General features: G+C 34.1%; 1 protein-coding gene across 1 annotated transcript in view; it reads right to left on the reverse strand.

The window, feature by feature from the left end:
• LOC129221612 (glyoxalase domain-containing protein 4-like) overlaps window positions 1-2,287 on the reverse strand; it is a 28,648-nt gene extending 26,361 nt beyond the window's left edge. The window contains exon 1 of the mRNA XM_054856132.1: window positions 2,073-2,287. Within this exon, the coding sequence (XP_054712107.1) occupies window positions 2,073-2,162 (90 nt within the window). The 5' untranslated portion in view covers window positions 2,163-2,287. The remainder of the gene's footprint in view (window positions 1-2,072) is intronic.
• Between the last annotated feature and the right edge of the window lie 17,740 nt (window positions 2,288-20,027).

A 20,027-nucleotide genomic window follows, 5' to 3' on the forward strand; every position in this document is an offset into this window, starting at 1 on the left:
ATATGTCCCTGCATGACACCAAAATGTAACGAAATGTTGCTCAATTTATTATTACTATTTATTTACCTATATCTTATGCAGAAATTTCCTCCAAACTTAGTTCAATTGTTCAGGTGTATTCTGTATCACACACATATATATGTATATATATACACACACATAATATACATAAACATTTAAAATTTTTAATCTTTTATTTTAGGGTTTATGTTTAAAAAAGAAAATAGTCATCTTTTAATACTACCTAAAAAAATTTTGAAAAATGAGCAATTACTAGGGGATTTACATTGCCTTCGGATAAATACCCAAAAAAATATTTACCTTCCCACCCTACAGGGGAGCAAATGCAAATGAGCAAGGCAACAGAAAAGAAAATTTTTGCTTTTTTTTTGCTTATTAATGTGAAAATTGTTTCTATATTTTCCATGTTATCACTTCAATATCAATAAAATAAATAACACCACAGTGTCTTAATAACTTTTCAGTTTATTCTTCCAAACATCCCTCATGCTTAATTTTTTTTCTTTTTGGATATGACTAACCTAGATTGTGATTTTGAAATCCTGAAGTTCATAATGAATTGTTTATACTTCTCCAATTATGACATTGAAAAGAAAGATTCTTTGGTTCACGATATGTTTCTTTCATGATTTCATCAAGTCTTTCAATAAAAAAAATTATAAACTGTGTAATACATATGTATATATCAGTTTCACCAATTATTTCATATTTAGATTTAAAAAAAAAATTTCTCATTCACTTTTTTGCATTTTTTATAAAATACCCAGTTTTTGGGTATTTACCCAGGCCTTGGGTAAATACCCGGGTAAATACCCAAAAAATATTTACCTACCCGCTGGGTATTTACCCGATCCACATCACTACTTTAAACCAAAAGAACCGTTGTTTTCTCCAACAGTCTTTAGAAAAAATTCATTTAGTTGAAAGCCTTGAACAAAAAGACTAGCTTTGAAGCTTTTTTCAATCCTAATTTGTTTCTTATTCAATAGTATGTGTGGGAAAATCAATGTAAACCTGTAAAATGGAATTTTTTTTGGCTTTTTTTTAAAAAAAACCATTTTTCAAAAAAACCGCATGGTTTTTTTAAAAAAACCAATTGGTTTAAACCATGGTTTAAACCAACGTGGTTTAAACCAAACAACCCTGATCAATGGTGCCCATATAGAAATGAGAACTTCCTTGCTTTTAGTGCTTTTTTCTTTGCAAAAATGTATAAAAATTTCTTTTCCAGCCATTAATGAATAAGTTATTAAAAATGTCAAATTTAATATCTCTAATCTGTACTGAAGTTGGTTTCCATGGAGAAAATATTCTGCTAAACCATGGGGAACATTTTTGAGGCCCCCCCTCCCTTATGATTTTGCATATGGGCGCCCTTGCAAGGAATGCATTTTTCAATGCACAAAATGTGAGCTTATCAATTAAAAGACATCCCACAAAAGTTGAATTTTTTTGTCGGACGTCTTTGCATTCATTCACATTTTATGCAGTGAAAAAGATGTTCCTTGTAATGCAGAAACACGTGTCGGCACATTTATGCTTTTAATGTTGCTTTATTTTGTTTTAAAAATTTTGGGGAACTAGAACTATAATAGATTGATATAATATGTTTTAATTCCAAATTGATTAATCATACCTTTTATATATTTGCTCATTTTTAATTTCAAAAATAGCTTTTTTGTAAAATTTTTGACACAAACAAAATCTTTTAAATTCTGCGCGATTAAATTTCAGCAAGAATTTTGTTTTAAGAACTATTTTATGAAGATGGAGGTCTATACTACTATTCCAATAAGTTCGAAATTCATTAAGTGTGTGTCTGTGGTTCTTCTTAAAACATAATTAGTACTCGGTACTCCGCCGAGTAATGAAAGGCCGAGTACTCGGTACTCGCCTACGCGTCCAAAGTGCTACTCGGTAGAAAGAAACAAAATAAAATATCAGTTTGAACTGTGAGATCTGCTGCAAAAATAAAATTTAAAAGTCATGAACCTTAAACAGAGGGACAGGAATTGTAGTATTATTTATTTATATTGAAAAGATCAGTTTACCTTCATGCCAAGAATTTCAGTGTAAAATTTGATTGTTTCTTTCCGATCACCAATTTTGAAAACAAAATGTAGTGCTCTTCTTTGGGCCATGCTTTGGAACAAAACTAAATTATACAAAAACAAAATTTAAATTAACTGTCGCGAAGTTATTTCTAAAACAGTTTGAAAGAATTGACAGAGCTACGGCCTTCAAAAAGTTGCGAAATGTGTCAAAAAGAAAAGAATAACAATAACTTTGGACTGTTGCCAGATGCGGAGTACATAAATATGGAAAAAAAAAAAAAAGACAGAGGAAAGAACGGTGGAAATGGTTCCTTCTTTTTTTTTACATTTCCACGTAAAAAAAATAAGCCCATAGGAAGTTAATTACGCTTTAAATATACAAATGTAACGTATTTGCAATTGTAATATTCATTGTAGAAGGTATTAGTTAAAATTAATTGGGATGATCTCCCCCCCCCCCCAAAAAAAAGCTTGTAAATTCGAAAAAATTCCGGGAAAAAGTCACCAAACTTCCCCAACACATCACAAAAAATCACCTACAGTTATATTTTTACGACTTTAATTCCAAAAATTTTCCAGGGGAGAGTCCTTCATCCCCCTCTCTCCAAATGTCATCGAAGATCGCCAAAATTTTGAATTTTTAGAGCTTCAATTTCAAAAAAATCGGCGGAATCGGAAATTTTTTCGAAAATGTCGTTGATGAGGCACTTTAACTACATTTTTAAAACTTCAATTCTGAAAAAATTCCGGGGGAGAGCCCCCAATCACGAGCCCTTCTCCTAACCATAGGCAGATTTACGGGGGTGCCAGGGGGTGCGCCGCACCCCCAAAAATTTTGGTTGGGTTTTGAAAAAAAATTAGTTTAGTATATTTCACTCAGAAACGCAGTTGGGGGAAAAAATTCATAGCTGCTATACTAGTAAATTTACTTGAATCCAGTGTATCACCACACGTCGCTAGTGCAAGAAAAACATAACTGTGCTCATATTAAGAATTAAAGTAATTTTATCCATTTGGAAAAAAAAAAAAAACCTAATGAATAATTTCATGCAAATAAAGAAACTTCTCAAACAATTTATTGTTCAGTGCTGTGTTATTGTATAGAATAATTGCATGTTCTGTAATTGGGTATTTATTCGTATATCAATACAAATTCTTCTATTTTAAAACAACAATGGCTAATAAAGTCCAAAAAAAAAAAAAAAAAAAAAAACATGGCTATTGCAAGAAACTTGATCAATAAAATCTACACAGAAATCAACCGAAAACCAACAATTTTAAGGTAAATAATCAAAAAATTTTGAAGGAGGACTTCCGGACATTTTGCTGCAGTCGTGCATCCAGGGGAGGAAGCGGCACAAGACTGGTGACCCTCCCCACAAAATGCTGAGTAGATGTTTAAAAAAAATATTCTTTATTATTGAAGAGAAGAAAAGATCTCATTTTAGGAAAATGCAGTTATTTTAGGAAAAAAAAAAAGAATGTTGGGAAAAAAATCTTAATTTCTCTTTCAAAAAGAAATATTGACATATAAATTTTTCAACAGATTCAGATTATTGGCGGTGGATTGTGTGCCTTCTCGCACAATCCTCTTTCTTTCATATCTCCCCCTCCCTTTTTTTTCTATTTCGTTTTCATTTTTTCTATTAGTCATCAAAATGTTTCTTCTCCAAAGCCCTTCCTCTAGTTAAAGTTATTACAGAGTACCTCAAATTTCGTTTCTTGGGCTTCACTTTCGCAAAATTTCCAAGGAAGATCTTCTAATCACCTAAATACATCGAAAATCGTTTAAAATTGCGTTTTTGGAGCTTCAGTTTTGAAAAACTGCAGTGTCCCTAACGTTACCAAATATGGTCTTACACTCATGTGTTTAAGACTTTAATTTTGGAAAATATTCGAACAAAGGCCTCTGACCCCCCTTTCTCTATTATCATCAAAGAGTGTTAATATTTTGGTTTTGAAAACTACTATTTCGAAATATTTAAGTGGAGAATCCTTTTTTTTTCAATATCATGGATTATTGCAGAACTTCATATTTAGGACTTCAATTTCAAAAAATTTCCAGGGGAGAGCTGTAGAACACCCCGTCCGGTAACAGCATCAAAAATTGTCCTCCGTAGCATTTTTTGGAACTATAATAATGAAAAGTTAAAGAGGTAGCGTGGAGGAGGGGAGGGGGTTACGTATTTCTATCCGCTTTTAAAAAAAATCGATTGGAGGCAGTCTATAAGTCTCATTCATAACCCAAAGTATAAATATGGACTATAATCACAATTATAAGACTAAAAATTCTAAAAATAGCCTTGGAGCCACACGTACCTTTCTTGACTCTAAAATATCACCAAGAACTGTAAAACTGCCTTTTCAAAACTATTTCAAATTTTTTCTGGCGCGTGAATCAAATTCCAAACCAGAAGCTAGATTCACCCATTGCTTCTAATATCGACTTTCGTTTAAGACTTTTTTCTGCAGTTTGAAATGTTAAGAATTGCCCATACCCTAATCTTACTAAATATGGTTTACACGCGTTTTTTAGACTTAAAAGTGTGTCCCGCCCTAAAATTATTTTCTGATTTCGCCATTGCCTTGTTATTCCGGGAATACCCCACCCCCCTCCAGAGATCCCTGTTATTGTTGCACCCCCAAATATTTCGGAATAAATCCGCCTATGCTCCTAACATCAATGAAGATCCACTAAACGTTTTTGATTCTTCAATATTGAAAAGTCTAGGAATCGCTCCTGACCCCATCCTTTTCCTTGACACTATCAAAGATGGCCAACCATCGCATTTCAAGGCTCCAATTTCTAACAATTTCTGAGGAAAAGTTCCGAGAACCCCGTTCCTCCTCCCTACGTCATAAAAGATTGCTTACGACTGCGTTTTCAAGACTTTAATTTCAAAAAATTTCCGGAGAGGAGACCCCGTGTCATTCTTTCCTCATCTTTCAACATCATTCAAAGATCGTCTAAAACAGCGTATTTGGAACTCTCTGATCGAAAAGTTCCTGGGGGTTTACTTAAAACTCCCAAAAATCAACTCAGTTTTTAAAAAATCAACTTGGATTCTTCAAAATTACAGCTTAAAATTAGCTAAAAACGGAACGAAGCTCACGTGACACAAAAAGAGGAGGAGCATGCACAACGTCAAGATTCAGTCCCTGGGTTACAATAGAACCGGTTCCAAAGGAGTCGAAACGAAGGGGATAGGAGCGCAGCGTGGTTTGCCGTTGTTTGTTGAAAACAAATGTGCTCTTATTTTGATCTTCAGAAGAGGAAGAGGTGTATATCTTAGCTGAATCACCCACCCTCAACCCCCGAAATTCCGACAACAAGAAAACTTACTTTGAATTGAACATCAATATTTTATTCACAAGTAAATTACTTCAAATTGTTTACACAATAAATTAAATACAGAGCATTTATTGACCCTCTATATGTCATGGGCTTACGGTTTATTCACAACCCCCCCCCCTCCCTTTGAAAAATTCATTTTGAGCTGTACATCATTAACTAATTCAAAATAAAATCACTTTAAAGTAAAATTTAAAAATTAATAAAGAAAACAAAAATGAAAGATTTATTTCCATATTTATGAATACCACTCAGAATTTTACAAACTATACCAGTGCCAGTGACTGCAGGGCCTGATTAACTAAAATTGAGGCCAAGACCTACAATGCTTTGGAAGCCCCCCCCCCCCCCTCTATTCTATCACATTGAGTCAACGCAAAATAATGTTTAACATTTACTTAAAGCATGATTGATGATTTTTTTTTCACAAAAATACATGATTTTTTAATGCTGTCATTGGTTTTTTAAAAATTTGAAGTCCCTTAGGAGGATTGACCCCAGGCCCAGGGCCTAGTAGACATGTGCCTTAATCAGGCCTGAGTGACTGTCACAGCTTGCAAAAGATGCTGACATTCATTAAACAGTATTTGTGATCATTAATGAGGCAGAGCAAATTAACACTACTTGCCATTTTAGCCATGAAAAATAATGACACTCAAAAAATAAATTAAGAAGATATCAAACAAATTGCGAGTGTCAAGCTAGGCAGATACCTCTCCCCGCATGGAATATGGGGGAATAAACCTTCTTAGTTTAATACTTTATAACATTAAGCAGATATCAACTTTACTGTTTTCTATCTTTGTTTGTCAAATTTACGCGCTTTTTTTTCCTAATGAGGTTGTTTCCATCAGTCAAAAGTACTACTTTTAATAACTGAAGTTTATAGAACGAAAAAGAAATAACACGGAGCCGGGAAAATCTTTTATTTTTAAAACGTTAAATTTTTAATTAATATTTCAAAACGTCCGATTTTTAAAACAAGGCGTAGTCTTTATAACATCAAAAGTGATGAACTTTGGCGCGCTGAATGTTTACGCTTGCTGTCTAGCACGTTTCCAGTTTATGATAATTCAGAAGCGAATTAAATATTGTGCTCTGCGGTAATGGCATCAGTGAATGATATTTCATCACTTGTGATGTCATGTGCAGAAGTGTAAAAAAAGGAAATTGAATCTGCGCACCGATTAAAATAATTTTTAAGAATATTAAACTTTGGCAAATTATTTTAAAAATGGTCAAATCCTATGTTTTTAAGCATGCTCTTTCAGGAAAAAATATTTCTTATAAATTTCGGAAACAACTCCATTCTCTTTATATTTTTTTTTTTTTTTTGGCCAGTTCAAATTGATATTATTGATCTGAAAAATAACACGTAATGTGTTACGTCAATTAATAATCATTATTTCTGTGCTTTTAAATGCTTATACATGTTTTCAGATGGATTTAAATGCGTAGTGAATTAATTTTTGATTGCTTCTTTTTTTATCTGATGTAGTGACATTTTACAGATAAATATAATTTAGTTTTTTAACAGTATTCCTTTTTTTCGAAAATTGTTTTTGAAAAGCTAACACTTTATACATATAAATAAAAGTTTCATTTGCTGCTTTTTTAATATTAACTACCTATATAATTCAGATTTTTATTCATTAACAATTAAATTACGAAGACGTTCGTCTATAGTGCATTGAAGTTACAACGAAACGGCTTACTTTTTCTGGTCGCATGGAGGGGCGGGGGGGGGGGGGTGTAACGTCACTTCTTCGTACTACCCGGGTTTTGGACGCAGAAGTTAGAGCAGAGGAAAGTAATACAAATTAATAAAGGAAAACTATATTAATCTTTATTGTAATTCTTTCGAATTTTCTACTTCTTTCAATATGTTTTTAAGTAAAAAGGAAATATGATTTTAAATTTAAAATTTTTGAGAATTTTATCATTTCTTCAATACGTTTCTTCCTCATTTTTATTGTTTGCTCCTAAAGTATTTTATTTATTCATTGTTATTTTTATTCATGAATTTTGCAGACTAGAGATGCAAATCATACAAAAAGCCTCTTCATTTTTTTTAAATCTTAAAAATTACTCAAAATTGAAATCGAGACTTTTGATTTCAATAATTGTTTTGAATGCAATAGTTGAAGCAGAGCAAAATGAAATAAATCAATACATGAAAAATAACATTCTATCCTCAAAGAAAATAAACTCGTTTCAATTCGAAGAATTAAAAAAAAAAAAAAAAAAAAAAAAAAAAAAAAGGAGAAGTTATCAGGGATAGCTTTTGTAAAAAGTAGAACAATTTTATATAATTAATATACAATTCTGTTATTTTCTGTTAAGTAACTTTTGCAACAGAAGAGTGAATAACACAGTTTAGTTTTCTCTCTCTCTCTTTTTAATAGTGTTGATGGCTTGCACTATTTTTATCTCTTTGTACTCTAAAAATATTCAACTTGTTATGTACGATTCTGAATATTTGCAATGAGATACAATCTAGTACTTGTAGTTCGGCAGTTTGTGCGTGGAGCCATCTTGAGAATGATAGCGATGTTCTATACACGCACGTGCGTCCAGTGCTAGAGGAGCGAGGAGCGGGAATGAATCTTGACGTCATCACCGGAGATGGGGAAACTAAGAGGGCGGGGCTAATCGGGAGACTTTAAAAATTAATTAAAAAATAACTAGCAGTCCGAATGAACTGAAACCGGTGTCTATCGTTATAAAATGGCTTAAATTTTCATTTTAAAAAATAAAAAAAATGCATGCAGGTTCCTCATTGGGTTTTTAGGACTTCAATTTCGAAATTTTTTCCGGAGGGATCACCCCGAAACCCCTAGTTTTTAGCATCACTAAAGATATCTAAAATTGCGTTTTTGAAGCTCTAATATCAAGAAACGACTGGGTAGAATTTCTGAATCTCATCTTTTCGCTTCAAGAAACCAAAGATGGCAAACAATTGTTTGTTTTTTTTTTCTAAAATATATCCTTAAATTTAAAAAAAAATTCCGAAGGGGACCTCCAACCTAACCAAGCCTCCCTTTTTCTTATTTACCAACAAATAGTCTAAATCAGAAGTTCTCAAACATCAAATCACCGCAGACCCCTCCGGAAAAATTGCAAACTTTACGCACCCCCCCCCCCCTCCTTTCCGCTTCCGGTGCACACACAAAAAAAGAAAAATAATAGTAACACAGATAAATCTTTTTTTTTTTTTTTTTCTAATATATTTTTGCGCTTTTTTTACTTTCAGTTTCTTTAATCATTGTTCCGTATATTTTTCAGAGCTTTTTTCTGGATTTCATTTCTTACATTATTATTTTGAGTTATGGAAGTAAAATTCTATTTGAATTTTTTTAGTGAATTAAATTTTTTATTCTTGTGTGTGTGGTACTCGAAACACTTATAACTTTCATTCATATTCTTTGGAAAAGATACATTATTCGGAAAAAACCCATCATGCTTCATTTCCTCAAGTTTAAAATTTTATTTTCATTAGTCACCCTCCCCCCCATCACCCCCTAGAGTGCATTAATCAATCGTCCCTCCCAACAAGAACGTCTGGATCCGGCACTGGATTGAGTAGCGGAGAAGCTGAATACAGGAAAAAAGCTCGTTAGCAACATACGAGCTGGAGTTTGACTCAAAAATTGAAGCCAAAGCATGGGTATTAGCAATAAGGTATTGTTCCTCCCAAGCCAGGGTCAACGCAGAATCACATGCAATATGCCAGACAGCCGGGTCACATCCAGAGACTGCAGTTTCGTCTGTCGCAAGCAAGCACGGTGGGGAGATAGTTGACCAACGATGGCTAACGGTAGAAACCGGTGGGTTGGCTTGGCAACTAACGGTGAGCAAACGATGGGGCGAGTGGAGCTCATTGAGCTGGTGGAGCTTATAAGAGCGAGGGCAAATTTTTCTAAGGAAGTTAAAGACCATTTTAGGCTATCTTAAGTGACTGGAGAGGGGGGGGGGGGGGACGATGTTCTCTCGCGTAAATATTTCGAAATTGTAGTTTTACAAACGTCGGTTTAGTAAAGTTTTTGTCAACGTTTTTAATATGGAGAGGAGTTTCCAGGGTTGTCCCCCTAATGTTTCTTTTTTTAAATAAAAACAAATTAATAATAATAATTTAAAAAAAAGTTTGGACTATCTTTGGCAATGTAAGGTAAAGGAAGGCTCTTTCCGGAAAAAAATCGTAAACTGATATCTTATAGACGCAAATTAAAGTCATCTTTAGTAAACTTATAGCAAGGGGTTTGGGGTTCTCTCCCTGAAATTTTGCAAAGTTTAAAACATTTTTTGAACGTCCTTTAATACGTTATTTCAGAAGGAGGAACGATAGGGTTCGGAAGTTCTCCCAGTATTTTTTTTTTTTTGAGCAATCACGATTGCTTATTGTTCTCACTTGACTGTTTTTGGCGATCCTATGATTTTATTTTCCCACCAGTACCCTCTGCAGCACCACCGTCGACCGGCCGCCTGACGATGCTGCTCCTGTAGCGAAAACCGTCTCCAGGTTGCGTCAATATTCTACACTTACACGTATACATGCACGTACACACACACACACACACACACACACACATACACCAACACACAACTACCCACACACTCATGCCTGCACACAGACACAAACGCATATGCCTACGCACACATACGCATACCACACCCACACACCTACACACATACACACACAAACACACACTCACATACACACAACTACCCACACACTCATGCCTGCACACAGACACAAACACACATGCCAACACATATACATACACCTACACACATACACACATGCCTACACATATACATACACCTACACAAGCACATACACACACTCAAACACATACATACACACACGCATACATACATACAGACACCTACACATACACAGCACACACCTATACAGCACACACCTATACACAACTACCCACGCACTCATGCCTGCACACAGACACAAATGCATATACCTACACACACATACACATCCCCCCCACACACGCACCCACACACAACTACCCACACATTCATACCCTGCACACAGACACAAACACACATGCCTACACACATACATACACCTACACACATACACAAACACACATGCCTACACACATACATACATACACCTACACACATACACAAACACATACACCTACCCAACACTCATGCCTGCACACAGACACAAACACACATACCTACACATATACACATACCCCCTACACACAAACCCTCCACACACAGGCGCACACGCCTACATACACACTCGTGATTGCGAAAAACATAATTTGAATTCAAAATGACAAAATTCAAATTAATTTTTCTTTTTTTTTCTTTTTAACTGATGAAATCCTAAGAACTCAGTCTTGAACTTCCTTTGGAGACTTAAAAAGATCTACGGATTTATTTTCTCTAAACTTTAGTCTTAAAAACGCAGTTTTACGCTAGCGAGGGGGGGGTTCTCTTCTTTTTTTTCCTTAGACTGGAGTCTTTATAACGCAAATTTTGGTCATCTTTGTTTTTCCCGGAAAATTTTCAAAATTGAAGTTTTAAGACTGAAATTTTTAACGGTATGTAGTGACGTCAATGTTCGGGTAACTTCACCCAGAATGTTTTGAAATTGAAATCTTATCGTTGAGGCAATCTTTGTTGAAGAAAAAAGTGCTGGGGCAAATGAACCAGTATTAAACCCTGAAAATATTCCCGCCCGTAGCCGAGTTTAAACCCGAAGCACTAGGGTTGCTGGCCAAGTGCTTTACCGACTGAGTTATCCCGACAACAAATATTCGACCTATTGATGCAATAAAAAATGCATTATAAAATATAATTAATTACAATTTATTGCTGCTCCACTCCTATTAATCATAGCGTAATGCTATATAGCCTTCCTCAGTAAATGGACTATTCAACACAAAAAGAATTTTCCCAATTCCAACTAGTAGTTTTTGAGATTAAACAAATATCAAAAAACGCGTTCAAACAAACAAGCTCTTAAGCTTTATATTATTAGTGTAGATTAGAAAGAAAAAAATAGTTTGGTAAGCCCTTTCTTCCGGGTAAAATATAAGAGGGTATGATTTTATTTTTCCTCGGTTTGCCAAAAATGATAATTTTCAAAATAAAAAATTGTCCACTTAAATCTTTTGCATTGTAAAAAAATCGTCAGCACAGCTATTTCTGTTAAAACATAACTGGAAATAAAATAGAATAACCGAGTCCTTTAATAATAGAATAAATAAATTCAAACCTTAGAATGACAATAAAAAAAATCATTATTTCACAGTCAAAATTAGGGCTGAGGCGTCGGAGCCCGAGTCAAAAAATCTGGCTGATTTTTTGGTAAAGGAGTTCGAGTCTGTCATTTCCCCTTCTAAATCCACAACTCTGCCGGTGCTTTCAGAGTCGGTGGTTCTAAAATTCCCGGAGTAAGAGTGTCTGATTTTTGGATAAAGGAGTCGGAAAGTTGAAGACTTCAAATTGCAAAAGTCTAAGTCATTTCTGCCAAAGTTGTGGACTGAGACGTAACAGTGAAGTCATTTTGGAGTGTAGGGTGGTTCAAAAATTTTCTTTTTCGAGCTGAAGTCCAGGACATACCTTTTTTTTTTAGACTTACTAATAGTATTACGTGGTAAAAGTTTTAGCTTCTTACTCAAATTTTAAGAGGGTGCTCAATGACACCTTAATTTAACATTGGCCGTAGTATAGAAAATGCTACAATATTAGAAATATTTAATTTCCCTAGCTATTTTTTTGTAAATAGCTATTTACATATATAATATAGCTATTACTAGTGTATATTATGATATGTAGCATTGTTTTTTCAGTTTAATGTGCTTTTTTGAACCCCTCCCCATATACGTATGAAGTTTGGGGAAGGGGGTTGAGCACCCTCTATCAGTTGAAATAGGAAGCTAAAATTCAATTCATCATATTACTATCCACAAGTCTAAAAATCTTGAGGTGTCCCGTTATCTAGGAGAAACTTTTTTTTTTAACATATATTTTTTTAACCACTTTAAGAGGAGTCCGAGGCCTTAAAATTCTAGGATTGTGTTAATGTTAGTCTATGAGATATGGTATATTTCGATTTTATTGAGCAATCGCGAATTTCTTATCAAGTTTCGGACCGAGGTTGATGCCTCTGATTTTTCAGGTTACCATAACGAGAAAAAGTTCAGCTCATTGTTTTAATGTTCATTAAGAGGGTAAATTTTTGTCGCCATGGTTACAAATCGTTTGCGTTCATTCTAGGCTTAATCTAAACAGAACTTTTTAAAGGGGGGGGGGGGGGGTAAAACTATATCTTAATGAATGTCTTAATGTCTTGTTGAAATTCAAAAGCAAAAATATTGAGATACCATTGGAAAATTCAAAAATATGTTAAAAGAATTGATGATTAAATTTCATATCACCCCCTTTTATACAAAAGGGGTAAAAAAAATCTCATTTGAGCTCCAAAATTAAAATTTTGTTTTACGACTCCTGCTCTTCCTTAACGACCTTTTAAATGTTCCTCTGTGTGAAGAACAATTAATTTTTTTAATATTGCTTTAACATATCAGAATGGCGTCGATGTATAAGACGCGATATGGTCGGGAGAAAAACATTTTGTAAATCACAAAGAACGTACTTAATTTATTGATAAACATTTTTAAGATGAACGATTGTTTAAAAAAAACAATTTGAACTTTCGATCTCAGAGTTCAAACTATGTTTTTCGCAATAACGAGTTGCGATAGAACCCTACTCGTTGGGCTTCTTGTTTCTACTAATTGATTTTATCGCAACCATGATTTGAATTCAAGATTGCAAAATTCAATGAATGCCAGGAGCTGGATATGTGCTGGGTACTGTTGATTAACAGATTGTTTAAATTATAGAGGAGGTCTTTTATAAATAATTCTATTCCGAGGCACATGAACGACTGCATTAAAAGCATAATAAAATAAAAAAGACGAACGTCATTCAACTATCAAGTGAAAATAATAAGCAATTCGTGATTGCTCAAAAAATGCCCAACTCAAGATCATAAGTTTTCTACATAAAATGTGTAGATAAAGTTTTTCAAAAAATTTTGTAAATAATTTTATTTAGCTTTTAAGCTAAGTTTGTGGTAAAAATGTACAAATTCAAAAACGTCACAATGCTTGAAGCAGATTGTCAAGTTCATAAACTTCCAACAATTAAAATGATCGATAAACGAAATTTCATATCGTGCGATTAATAAAAGTTGTACAATGAAAAGTTATCGATGAGATGTCTCTTTCTTTCTTTGCGTATGTGTAGCATCATTGCAAAACAAGTAAGAAGTAAACAAAACAACATGGCCGATAGTATTCCCGTAACTAAAGAGAACCTTATTTTTGGAACACAGTCAGAATCGGTATCTTCTATCAAAACGTAATCTGGAACAGTATCTTGAGGGACCGCAATTGGCGATGCAACAGAAAAGGATTTGGTTACATTAAAATAAATGATGTCGTTTAAGTCTTCTTCAGTACTAATGTCTTTTGGCGCATTAATCAAATTTCTTTCCTTTCTCAGAATTAAATTTTCAACAGGGAGTGTTTCAGATTGAAATTCTGTAGACATCTTGTTCACAGAGACGCCGATGTCAGAGTCTGTGGTAGGAGTATCAATTTCTTCGAGAAAGTCGGCATTATCGCTTAACGTTGAGGAAATCAAATCGTCATAATATGTTTCAGTTTCGATGTCGTAATAGTTACTGTTCTCGAATGAGGAATCGAAGATCCTCTTTTCCAATTGATTACTGCTAACCATTTCCCCCCTCCTGCTGTTTATGAGGGCTGAATTTAGAGCAAGTATTGTCGCTTTCATCAAGCTATTCCTTTTTTCCAAACTTCTAATCAATGGAAGGCTTCCTTTGATGGATCTTTTAGCCAGATTTCTTGGAGCTGTTAGAGACAATTCCCTTTCACTGCAAGTATTAGAACAATCATATTTGCACAACTTTACACTACAAGTGAGAAAGAGACTTCCTTGCGTTGGAAATTTGAAAGCTTTTATCTCTGCGTAAGCCATTATGTCTGAAACATTATGGGTTTCTTTGGTAAAGTTGAATCTGCCAATAATAGAAAGGGGAATTGGGCAACCATATTCATTATTAAGACTGGCTATTTTGGAAGCATTGTTGATTGGGTCACGATCGTGCGCCAAGCAATTTTGGACACTCATCCCATTATGGACACCACCGTCTTTAACGTGGATTACAAATAAAATTCGAGTTCCGAGGCTTACTTTATCTGTGGATATTCCATCTAAGTCCAGCTTAAAATCTGCCCAAATTTCCAATTCGTGAAACTTTAGTTCTTGAGGTCCATTTTTAGAAATCTTTGGTATGAAGACTCGTTTCGTTGGATGAAACACATCACACATTATACCTTGAGTGAAATCGTGCATAGTTTGAAGTAGGCTGTGTTGTTGAACTACAATGGTGTTCGATATGGACTGAGTTCTGCTTCCTGTTACAACGTTGCCGCAATTATCGATTGGCAATTGGAGTAGAAGTTGAGTGTTTCCCGAGCTTGATGATGCTGATCTGTTGTAAAAAAAATAAAAGAAATCAGACTTTTATAGGGCTGATCATACACTTGTTTACGAACTAGTTTCCGCGCTGAGCTATTTTGTTGGTGGTTGCGGTGGTGCAGCTTGTTTGATCCCATTTGACTTTATAGAAAAATTACTTCCAGTATGGATGACCTCTATTAACGTGCGATTTTGTTTCGTACTTTTTTTTTATGTCTGCTATGGATCTCGTTGAACTCTTGTGTTTTTTCCCCTGCGTTTGTTTATGTTCCCGAGTATATTTAAGCAGAAATACTTCCGCTCTGGATGCCCTCGATTGATCTGATTTGTTCTTTCCGTAGTTTTGTTAGATTTTTAACTAAGAAATTTCATTTCAATTACATTGGATCCAAGAATTCTTTCGCTTGCTACCCAAGTAGACGAGTTCGTCCAAAATCAATCTTTTTTTGCCAGCATATATAATGTCGTAAGCATGCTCTTAAATATCTATTCCTTGACTCTACTTAATATTTATCCTCCTACTGCTCAATTCTGTTTTACCAAGCTGCTCTTGAGTATACAGTAGGGCGTATCGAAAAAATCGGAACTTCCCAGATGTCTTAGCAATAGTGCTGAAAAGTTGCGAGTTGCCAACATTGAAATGTGTGAGAAATCTTAAACTTCTAGATTGATATCTTCTGTCGCCTTAATGGGCGGAAAAATTCAAAAATTGGACAAAAAATGATTAAAGTTTCAAAAATTAATAAATAATACCAGGTAATGTCGATCAGTTTGTGCTAACGCTTAAAAGTTGCTTATTTTCAACAACTTTAAGTATAAAAATATTTAGAGTTATGTATCTTCTACCGCCGTTTAGCATCTTCTACCGCCTCATCGGCATCAAATTTTGGAAATTTTGATGCATTTTTGTACTTTATTGCATAACTGTTTACTGCTTGCATAATGCACAATCAAGGCAAACTTGCCAAAAATGTGAAACGCTCCAGTTGGTAAAATAAAAAATAGCAACTTTAGATAGCACAAATTGAGGATTCCATAGACACGTGTTTCAGGTAACCCTTTTTCAATGCAAAACAGTGAGAAGCTCACCGTTTTGCATTATTCCACTTTATCTGGATTTTATTGCGATGGACAGATCCTCCAGAGATTGATTTAATATCAGAAACCCTCGAGCGCAAGCGTTTCAAAGAACAGTTGTAGAAGCACATGACAATTGTATCGGAGTCTGGTTCCACGTACAGTGAGCATGTTAAACCTGAAAATTCGTTCCAGTTTTGATATATCTTACAGCTTTCACGGATACGTAACAAATGCTGTACAGGATGACTTAAGCAGCATTTTTGTTCTTGGGTGAGACGATCCTTTTTGAAACTTTCGGCCCATTGAGGCGACAGAAGATATCAATCCAGAATTTTAAGATTTCTCTCTCAATTTAATGATAGCAGTTCACAACTTTTCCGCACTACCGCTAAAGGATCTGGAAAAGTTCGATTTTTTCGATACGCCCTAATATACTGTGCACACATACGAACATCTAAGAGAAAAAAAACATTCGAGCACTTAAAATCAGCAATATTGCTGTTGTCTCCAAAATTGCTGTTTAAGGAAAATTTTGAGAAGTAACGGTGGCCTCCCGTGACCTCCTTCCTGGTGCCCCAGGTAGCGAGTCGTATGATCCTTCGCCATTTCTTGAAAAGGTGTCAGAAGGCTTTACTTAAGCTTCCGAGAGCTGTTTTAATCCCTGGTGACCCATGAAAATTTTAAAAGCTAAAGGGGGGGGGGGGGGTCGCGTCTCTACTAATAACTATAATCGTATTCTTTCACATTAAACTATTTTTCTGCCAATTTTTTTTGGATAAATTTTTTTACTTGTTATTTTTCTGCACATTTTTAGAATATTGAGTGCTACTTAAAATGTATAGATGCGGTTATTATTCTTTAAATCATATTAAACTTGATTTCTTCAATCGAAGACATTTAAATCAATTGGTTTGAAAAGTTTTTTTTTCTTTCATCGTCATTTTATCTGTTTTAAAGCACTTTCCGTTTTTGAATAGAGTATTTTTTAAATACAATATATCTTGTCTTTCCTATTAGAATGCACACATTCCCTACTGCATAGATATTTTATTTTGATTGCTGCATATATTGTGGCATAACTTAAAATATTGAGATTTACTTAAGTTCTCTTTGTATGACATTATGAATGAAAAATTTGAAAGGATACTGAAATTAATACAAAATTGTAACTTTTACAAATACTGAGTAGCCTACTACGGATCACGGAAATTAGAAAAGAACTAAATAGAATGCTTCAAAAAGAATTTGTTTCTGACAAATTCAAAGTTTTCACAATCTGTCAGAAACTGTTCCTTGACTGAGAAATCTCTCAGAAAAAAAATAGTTTTGGGCGATTCTCGAAAAAATGTCCCGCGAGTAACGCTAAGTGTTTTATTTTATTAAAGTAATTATTAATTAAATGTGGGATAAACTCTTGTGCTTTGATAGTATATTAAAGCATGTATTATTCCCAAAAGCATCCTTTTTTAAAGGCTTTGGCTAGCTGGAAAAAAATTAAAAACTTAGCGTTACGCACATGACATGTTTTCCAGAATCGCTCTTTTATTTTATATTTTGACATTCATTACCTGCACTGTTCGTCATTGAAGTGATTCAGCGAATATACGACTCCCTCAAATGGTTTCTCGAAAGTAAGAAGCAAGTAAATTCCAGTAACGTCACAAGTCACATCAAGTTGAGGAATATTTTCTACTTTGGATGCAGAAAGTGTCAGAACCTGGAAAAAAAAGGCAATTAAAACCGTAATGATATTTTAAATTAATACAACGAACGTTGGGGTAGTTAAGGGTTTTGAATAGGATTCCATGAAAATTAAACAAGAAAGTGTATTTTCACCGAGTTGAATCCAGATCCCCCCTTATGATTGGTTACGTAAATTTAGTTACTTCCACTTTTTCATCAGCTGTATTGTGTTTTTTAAACTTAACTACAAATTATCCCCTCACCCACCCCTTTGATTTGTTGACTTCTTAATTTCCATTCATTGCTTAATTACTGCGCAGTTTTGTTCGATATTACTAGGTAGGAAAAAATCATTATGCATTTCACTTGCTGGATATAAGTTTCTTATTGTGACATTTTACCCATTGACTTTTTTGCTAGAGTAAAAGCATTGCTTTTGTAATCTTCATACATATATAATGCTAATGATCGAGTAACGCGCGTGTTTCAACAATAAAACTCGCACCACGGCATGCTAATTTGAGAATGTGTTTTGGTAATGTTCAACATGCAGGGAAAAGCTTTACTGTGACAATGCTGAACTGGATCCGGTAACTTGTCACCTCCGGTCAGTTTTGTTGAATGTTACAAATCTAAAACCAAGATAAGTCACAATTACACGTTTGAGACATTTTGAAATTAGTGCCAGGAAAACAGATGCAAACTTCGTATGGATAAAATAAGTATCAAGTAATGATAAATCTTCGCAACCATGTTTTCCATCTTATCCAGAAAATTTTTGAAAGTTTATACATGATTTGGCCCACGAGAAAAATCTCAATATGAAGTGCAACCCTCCTCTGGTAAGCAATATCCAAGTATCACTGCTTATATGAACACAAGAATGATTAGGTGAGAATTGAATAATGTTTATTTTCTATGCTGTGCAATTTAAAATTAAAAACATAGTACTCCAGCCATTGTGATTTTGTCTTTATGTTATTCCATTTTATTTTTTTTAAAATCACTAACCTGATCTTAGAATTTAAAGAGTTAATTTGAAATTTCAGATGATTTCTTTGATGACATGAATACCCTGATTTAAACTGAAATTTCTTCAAAAACGAGACAGGAGGATATTTCCAGAATGTATCATTCACGTAGTGGTAACGTGAAATTTATGCACAAATTTCCAATTTACCTCACAAATAATTGCGGATCTTTCTTGTTTTACACGATAGAGCTTGATTTTAAATAACGTTTCTGAAGCTGTTACAAGCAAAAGTTTCCTCAGAAAACAGGAAATGCACAGGAACAATATTACAGAATACAAATTCTAGAAAATCTATAATGCAAAATTATGGAATTTACTTTCTTTTAATTAGAAGACAAAATGTTAAGTTATTCGGAGAGTTGTTTTTTCTGCTTTATCATTTTGAGACTTACCAATTTTATCACACTAATAATTATGAAGTATACAACCGCTTTCCCCTTAACCCGTAAACTGGGGGGGGGGGGGGGGGGTTTACACCCCAGAAAAATTAGACTTTTGCATTTAAAGGTCTTTTAACGTTTTCATACACGGATTAAAATGTGCGTTGCATGCTGCTTACTGTACTGCTTTAGTTGTAATAAAAATAAAAAATCATTGGAAAACTATTCTACTTAATTTGTTAAATTGTGGAGTGCGCGAGTAATAAAATTTTGGGGTTTCATCAAGGCCAGATTGAGGCATGGAGCACGGTCCCAGGGCACCAAAATATTAGGTCACTAAATTTGTTGCTAAAAGATTTTGAATTTGAGCATTGCAAAAAATTATTTCACAAAATTTTAGTCTTTATTCGCAAATTCCCTAGTTTCTACAGACTTAGACAATTATCGCATTTAAAAGTTATGTAATATAAAGTTGATGTTTACAACTTATTGGAACCTGGCAAAATTTGACGATTACTTAAAGTATAATATATAAATGCAGTACTATAGTGTTGGACAAAAGGATATAGCGGAGCTCGGGTAATGTTATGGTTGACGAGATTTTGTGAGGACAAAAATTTAGGAGAAAATGCTACTTGGACAGCTTTCAAATTTAGCCTCAGAATTTTCCCCGAGGGCCAAAAAACAAAAGTGGTAAAAAATTAAGTTTCTGTTTTTAAATGTTTTCTGAGGGAAATGTAAACATGAGAACAAATTCAATAAAGTTTTTGAAAGATTTTTAAAAAGTTCCAACTTTGGGACAATTTAAGAAAATATGTAATTTTGTCTCACTCTTTTACAATGAAGTCGAACTCTTATAACGGGCCCTGATTTAA

The sequence above is a fragment of the Uloborus diversus genome, chromosome 4, assembly GCF_026930045.1.
Source record: "Uloborus diversus isolate 005 chromosome 4, Udiv.v.3.1, whole genome shotgun sequence".
NCBI lineage: Eukaryota > Metazoa > Arthropoda > Arachnida > Araneae > Uloboridae > Uloborus > Uloborus diversus.